This window comes from Garra rufa, unplaced genomic scaffold (assembly GCF_049309525.1).
Source record: "Garra rufa unplaced genomic scaffold, GarRuf1.0 hap1_unplaced_449, whole genome shotgun sequence".
NCBI lineage: Eukaryota > Metazoa > Chordata > Actinopteri > Cypriniformes > Cyprinidae > Garra > Garra rufa.
The window spans coordinates 2679-10918 of record NW_027394716.1 but is presented as its reverse complement, the minus strand read 5'-3'; the positions used below and the strand labels follow the sequence as shown (position 1 = coordinate 10918).

General features: G+C 35.7%; 1 protein-coding gene across 1 annotated transcript; it reads left to right on the top strand.

The window, feature by feature from the left end:
• Positions 1-4531: 4531 nt before the first annotated feature.
• Positions 4532-7905, top strand: LOC141317192 (radial spoke head protein 3 homolog; the record flags this gene model as incomplete). Its single annotated transcript, XM_073832971.1, has 5 exons — positions 4532-4722; positions 5225-5312; positions 5542-5683; positions 7328-7473; positions 7702-7905. Coding segments are annotated over exons 1-5 (693 nt in total), but the record flags the coding sequence as incomplete, so codon positions are not given.
• Between the last annotated feature and the right edge of the window lie 335 nt (positions 7906-8240).

The following is an 8240-nucleotide window of genomic DNA, read 5'->3' as shown; positions in this document are numbered from 1 at the left end:
ATTTATTAAGGCATACCTCATACAATGGATTTGACTGAGTGTGACGGTGCTCTGAAAAGACATGCAAAGACATACTCGCTGAATTAGAGACGGTAAATGTGGCTTTTTTTTATAGAAATAAAATAAATTTAGTTCAGTTGAACATGGGAGGCTACAGATCTGAGGGAGCACAGCGAGTCTGTTCCAAGCAGCTCTGAGCCGCAGGAGTGATGTGTGACGAGAATGATGCGAAATGACTGGTGGCGGATCCACCAGTCATTTCTTGGTCTTTATTGTTGCTGTGTTTTCATAAAAAAAAAATAACGGTAAACCACAAATTAAGCATTCGTTTAAAAAAAGAGAAACCTTATTTATTTTGGGGTAGATCTGCTTCCTTATCCGACTGATCCAATATTATCTGTCTGCTCAAACAGTGTTGCCAGATTGGAAATGTCCAAGTATCGTACCAGAAGCTCAAAATTATCGTATTTGGGAGAAAATTATCGTATTTGAGTCAAACGTTCAAAATAAAGATATTTATCTAGATGTTACAGCTATTTCTCCTTTTCAGCACGTATTTACTATACCTTACTGCAATGATAAACTAATTATCTTACCCGAGTCAAACGTTCAAAATACAGCTATTAATCTTGATGTTACAGCTATTTCTCCTTTTCAGCACCCATTTTCTATTGTCAAACTAACAACCTCAGTTTTGAAACAACTGACCTAAGTGCGACAGGAACGTTAACTTGTGCTCATGAGAGAGAGCCATTCTCCATGATGATTGGTTGAGAAGACGTAAGATTGGATGAAAGACATGCGTAACGCCACTTTCACGTCTCCTCACAATCATGAAGGTAGACGTAGGATCCACACAGCTAGATCTTTGAGAATAGAAGCTCTATAATTACAATGACCATGGTGTCACAAAATTCTGAAATTATCGTACATTGTGGTATTATTGATCGTACATCGTACAGAGGTCAAAATTATGGTACAAATACGATAATTATCGTACGTCTGGCAACACTGTGCTCAAATCTCAGTCTATTTTTATTTTGTTTGGAAATGCGTTTTTGCGCCGTGTTGATTGGTGTATTTTTAATCTTCAATGACGGATGTGGTGACGTCACGCAAAAGTTATTGTCATTGTATTGTATTTCCAATAAATTTGAATGAATATTTGAATGAATTACTAAAAATAGTTTTTGTCCTTTTTTGTTACAAATTTACATTTATTTATTTTTAGCACCGCACCCCCAGCACCCCCATTTTTTCTTTAGCTCCGAGCCAGGTGGTGCTGAAGCACCCTCAGCACCCCTACTTCCCGCGGTAATGGTTTCAGCCCTACACACTTGAACCCCTAATAGCAATAGAAATAGTAAACAAATGAACATCATTGTTCTGAAATATTTCTACATTTAGCAAGAAATTACATTCAATATTATTTTAAGTACAAGGTGAATGTGCAAATGTGTGCTGTAAGCTAAGGTGTATATTGACACTGTTGTAGTACAGTAAGTCAGGGGGATCACTTGGGGTACAAATGGAGACTCAATTTTAAGGGAGGACCTGGTTTTTCAGAAGGCTATTTTGGCCTGCCAGAGCTATAGTAAAAAGTTATACTATAATGTTTTAAAACGATGAACTATTTTACAATTCACATTAATATGTAGCCGTGGCCTAATGGTTAGAGATTCGGACTTGTAACCCAAAGGTTGCAGGTTCGAGTCTCAGGTCCGGCAGGGATTGTAGGTGGGGGGAGTGAATGTACAGCACTCTCTCCACCCTCAATACCACGACTGAGGTGAGTCCCTTGAGCAAGGCACCGATCCCCCAACTGCTCCCCGGGCGCCGCAGCAATGGCTGCTCACTGCTCCGGGTGTGTGTTCACGGTGTGTGTGTGTTCACTACTGTGTGTGTGCACTTGGATGGGTTAAATGCAGAGCACAAATTCCTTGTATGGGTCACCATACTTGGCCTCACTCACCCCCTTTTAATATTCAGTGACATAAACTGAACTGAAACTGTACGGTCCTCATGTTGTTGTCTCACTTCTGTATGATGAAATTAATCACAGCTAAACTGTTATTTCTTCTAAACTGATCACTGAAGAATTTGGTGCCGTTATTAAGTTTCAAAGGTGTGTGTATGTGTGTGGGTTCAGGTAAACCCAATATTGTCCTTGTGGGGACATTTTTTGGTCCCCATGAGGAAACAAGCTTAAAAATCATATAGAATTAAAGGAGTAGTTCACCTTCAGAACAAAAATTTATACAGATGTACTCACCCCCTTGTCATCCAAGATGTTAATGTCTTTCTTTCTTCAGTCGTAAAAAAATGATTTTTTTTTTGAGGAAAACATTTCAGAATTATTCTCCATGTAATGGACTTCTAATGTTCCCCCCGAGTTTGAACTTCCAAAATGCAGTTTAAATACAGCTTCAAAGGACTCTAAATGATCCCAGCCAAGGAAGAAGGGTCTTATCTAGCAAAACAATCGGTTATTTTCTACAAAAAATTACAGTTTATATACTTTTTAACCTCAAATGCTCCTCTTGTCTAACTCTGTGTGTATTCTGTGTAGAGACTAAAAAGTATATAGCCTATCTATCGTTTTGCTAGATAAGACCCTTCTTCATCGGCTGGGATCATTTAGAGCCCTTTGAAGCTGCATTTAAACTGCATTTCGGAAGTTCAAACTCGGGGGCACCATAGAAGTCCAATATATGGAGAATAATTCTGAAATGTTTTCCTCAAAAAACATAATTTCTTTACGACTGAAGAAAGAAAGACATGAACATCTTGGATGACAAGGGGGTGAATACATTATCTGTAAATTTTTGTTCTGAAAATGAACTACTCCTTTAAGTTTTCTGAAAATCTAAAAATGCCTGTAAGGGTAGGTTTAGGTGTAGGGTTGGTGTAGGGCGATAGCAAATACAGTTTGTACAACCCATTATGGCTATGGAATTTTCCTATAAAGCATGGAAAACCCAACATGTAATTCAAGGAGACTTTTGTTTCATGCCACACAGCACACACGTGTATAAATAATATAAGCAGGTTGTCATAAAAAAAAAATTAAGATGGATGTCGGTTGTCAGTTGTTGGATATGTGCATTTAGTCTTGTGACAGCAGCCTAAATACCTGCTGCTTCATTATTGTTAATTATTAATGTCAAATAACACAAGAAAAAAAAAATAAAATTATAAAATAATCGCACATAACTGAATGACTTTTGTATATTTAAGAAAAAGGTGAGGTCTATGCAATATGGAAACATCATGTATTTTACATTTGATTATTTTATTCAATTTCTGTAGTATTTCTTATCAGAGCTGCATAGTAACTGATTACATGTATTCAGTTTCCAAAAATTAAATAAATTTTAAAATACTCAGATTCAGAATCAGACTACAGTTACTTTTTTATGTATTACATGGTTACATTGTATTTACACAATAGCAACAAATTATTCATAATTGATTGATTCTTTCTAATTCCTCTTTTTCATTTTTTAATTTTCTTAATAAAAATAGCCTACTGCTTATATACACTCAAAGAGTCTTCCAGTTTTGTGGACATTCACACAAAGACCAACAAGGTGGCAACACAGCATTTGACCACTGATTTACAAAAATCATTTCAGGTCTAAGAAGTGTTTCAACATTGCATCAACTACTGAGAAACACATTTAGGCCTACTTTTATTGGAATTAGAGATTGTAGATTATTTAACCACCTTTAACAAAGGCTTTTGTCATTTGATCCTGTTTTAGATTTTAAAATAAATATTTTAACAAATTAGTATCACATTTGCATGTTCACTGGTTCTCTGACGTTGGTTTTGGTCATATGGCATGCAGGTAAACAATGATTTAATTAATTATTAGCGTTTTATTAAACTCACAAACTCCCCAGAGTTCTTTCACAAACATGTTTAATGCACTTTATGTTGTTAACAACAAATGGAACATATTTTCTTACACTTTGCATTTTTATGCCAATATGGTACAAGATTATCCTGTTTTAAACCAATGTGATAAACAAGTTAGGTCAAAGGTAATCTAAAAGAAGTCTGACTATATTACCTAAAAGTGTAATGTAATGAATTTCATTACAAACTATATTTTTTGTCATTTGTAATCAGTAATGGATTAGGCTACAATTTGTTAGGACCTATCCAGCATTGCTTTGTATTCATGTGTACCCTGTTGTTGGTAATTAGCTTCTTTGGTCTTGATTCTGAATCAAACCTTAGTCCTAACCCTATAGTAAGTATTAAGCAGGCCTAAATGTTATTTATTAATTACTCAGTACTACTAGTTATTACTCAGTAGGCTACTTAAATATATAATTACACAGTAAACGAGGACATGTAAAATAGTACTAATTTAAACGTGTATGAAAGCTACTAGTTTCAATACATGCACACAAGACTAAAAAATTTGTTTAACCAAACCGGAAGTAAACAAAGTGGACCGCAGTTGTTGGAAACAGTCGCCACGGTAACAGTATCAACAACCGCTGCAGTTACAGATAGGGAAACGAATCCAGCTCTCAACAACCAAATTTGATTATTTCAGCCTTCAGTCACACTTTTGATATCACAAATACAAGGAAAATGGCAACTAGTTTACAGACTCAGAACGAGACGCAAAGCGGAGTTTATACATTTTCCAGCCGTCCGCGTGCGGTACCCAACCGCCCCAAATACAGACAAGCCGCTCCGCTGCTGTGAGTCATACACCACATCTCACTTCAGCTTACATAATTTGACAATATTAATAGTCTAAACACGTTAAACGTTATTGATAGATTAATATTTTTAAGATTTACTTATATTTTGCCGTTATAACGTCCATTTATTTTGTCCACTCCATACGTGGTCATGTAAACATCATGTAAACATACGCTTTCTGATTTTTTATTACTTTTTTTCGACAGATCCTTTTAAATACAAAGTTATCCGAAATCAAGTGACCACAGCTTTACTGTAGTAACAATAATGGTGATAATTACTAGAAAAAAATGCTTTTTGTTTGTTTGTTTTGGACATATAATGTGATACCAAACTTATCAGTGTTGGGAATTTGGCTATATTTTAATATTAGTAAGTAAGTAGGCCTATTTACCAATGAATAAAAAAAGTGGATAAAACACATGTGAAATGTAAAATATGCAACATGCTGATTACTTTAATCTATTATACACTTTTTTTCTTCACTGTATGATGCAGAAATGAGGAACAGAACAGTTACGGAAACATCATGTATGACAGACGTGTTGTCAGAGGAAATACATATGCTCAACATATCCTACCCATTGTGAGTATTATTACAGGTTAGAAAACTTTCTTATAAGCAGATACCCAGGTTTGTGTGTACAGTATTTGTGTAGTCTGACAGCATACTATAAAACTACCAGAGAATATAAAATAGGCCAAAAGCTCATTTATATTATAAACCATAACACAATGTTTGTTCATATGGTACTGTGATGAGAGCGCAGTTGATGCATAAATAGAATATGAATGAATATACATTTATTTAACAGACATCTCAGTCTGATCCAGTGGAGTTTCTCAGACAGCAAGAGGCCAGAAAAAGAGCTTTGTCCAGAAAACGGCTGAAGGAGCAGTTTGGCTCGAAAACACCAGAACCACTAGAGGGCAGAAAGAACATGGATGTGCAGACAGGTAGTGAATAATTTTGCACAATAAACTCAGGATCTAACAGAGTGCTGCTGGAATGATATATTTTTGTAGGCCAAAGCCTAGAATAGAGTTAGCATTTTACCATTTTCCGGTTCCATCGTCCTGAAATCAGTTGATTTCTGATTGGGTTTTTGGGTAAGTGTCTGAATTAAAGTCTGTGGTTAGCACAAATTCAAGATATTTTCACATTTAATTCAACAACATAAACTACACCAGTACCAGTGTTAATGCATTACAAGTTACATATTTTTTTTTAAAGAAATTAGTAACTAGTTATTTATTTTTTTTAAAGAAAAAGAAACGCATTACTTTTTACAAGTTATTTTTTCAAATAATGCCAGTATCTTTTCCCATTTATTGACTGCTCTCCTATCCCCATGTCAAGAACTTGGGAGTAAGTGCTGAGGCACTGTGTGCCAAGTGTATGGTAACTGTAGTTCTAACGTGCAGTTACTTGTCTCACTTGCACAAAAACAGATTCAGTATTCCTCCAAATGAATAACAACTATGAAATGCTAACTCAGAATATGATGCAAATCTGCAATAATTAAATGGTAAATAACACCAATATCTTTTATCTATTTAATCTGGTTTTATTAATCAATGTCTTTGCTGCTGACCTTCTATGAACCAATTCAACCATACTAATACGCAAAAATTACTTTAGATTAACTAACATTTATTGCTGAGGAGTATTGAATTTTCTTCTCCTGCGTTCTACTGTACAGATTTGAATGGGCTTATTCATTTCACTTTTGATGTGAAAGGGTTTTTATAATTTTTGTCAGAAATACAACTTTTTATATTAAAAACAAACACACAAGCCCTGCCCAGATTTAAAAAGTAATGCAAAAGTAACTTAACACATTACTTCACATACAAAGTTACATAATTAGTTACTTTTTAGGGAGTAACGCAATATTGTAATGCATACTTTTAAAAGTAACTTTCCCCAACACTGATCAGTACTACCATCATCACTACTCTTCTGATTTTTTAAAAGCTTCTACTTGTTTTGACAAAAGGCAGTTGCTAACAAGTGGCTAAATGGGATTAGAAATGTTTTAGAAATGAACAGGAAAAGTCATCTCTACTCACTAGTCAATGCAAACAATCTCAAACCTTCAGGAAAAATGTTTTAAATAAACACTAAACAAGTTGTTGGAAACTTAATGGTGGTGATGTTGTTGACATCATGTGATCATGTAGTTTGTTTATAGCATCCGTTTAGCTTTAAAATCTGGAAAATCAGAAGATTATGATTACCAAAACATGTAAGAATCATATACTTGATATATGTGTATACTGATTTGTCACAAAGCTTACTTTCTTCAACAATCAAGGTTTTTGTCAATGGAACCAGGGTGATGCTAACTCTCAGGTTGGCCTACAAAAATAAATCATCAGTGCAGCAGCAGCAGAGCCAAATGTTAAACTTTTGTGTGGATCAATAAAATCTCTGGCCTACTTTCATTGAGTAACATTTTTTATAAGCAACCTTCTACAACACCACAAACCTATACACATAATTGTAAATCTCAGAATGGATATGCATATTCCTATCTGATAATACTGTGATGAACCCAGAAATCAAGTGATGAAATATCTCACTCATGTGCATTTTAGAGATGTATCTGGAAGAGTTGTGCGATCACATAGAAGATGTCAATGTGGAATGCCAAACAGACATGTTCCTGGACAAACCAGCAACTCCCCTCTTCATCCCAGCCAAAACTGGACGAGATGCAGCCACACAGATAGAAGAAGGAGAGGTGCAGAATAGATGCTGCACGCATTTTTTTTTTCTCTGTTCTCACACTTAAATCTCTGCTCATCACATTTGTAGTGCTGTTGCATTCAGTAGTGAATCAGTGCATTAAATATGTGTAATCAAATGAATAAAATCTGTAAATCATGCAGATGACTAATTCTAAGAAATCTGAGGAAAAACATTACATTTAAAACCTTGAAATTTTCCAATTTGTTTTGTCTGTTTTCAGCTGTTTGACTTTGATGTGGAGGTCCAGCCCGTTTTGCAGGTATTAGTGGGCAAGACAATCGAGCAGGCATTGCTGGAAGTGCTTGAGGAGGAGGAGCTGGCCAACCTGAGGGCTCAGCAGCAGGTATTCAAGGAGATCCGTGACACTGAGCTGGTGGAGGTACAGAGGCTGGAGGAGAGGGAACGGCGCCTCCGTGTGGAGAAGGTGAGAATTGCTAGAAATATCATGACTGATGCTCAGCCAAACCCTGCAAGGTCTTCAGTTTGAAGGTTTGAAGTCAAAGGTAAAGACTATGGCAACAGACCAAAAAAACATTTTGTGTCTGAAAATAAAAGCACAGTTTAGTGGCTGGAGGTTGAACTTATATTAAAGGAACACTCCACTTTTTTTGGAAATAGGCTCATTCTCCAACTCCCCCCGAGTTAATAAGTTGAGTTTTACCGTTTTGAAATCCATTCAGCCGTTCTCCTGTTCTGGCGATATCACTTTTAGCAAAGCTTAGCATAGATCATTGAATCCTATTAGACCAATAGCATCGC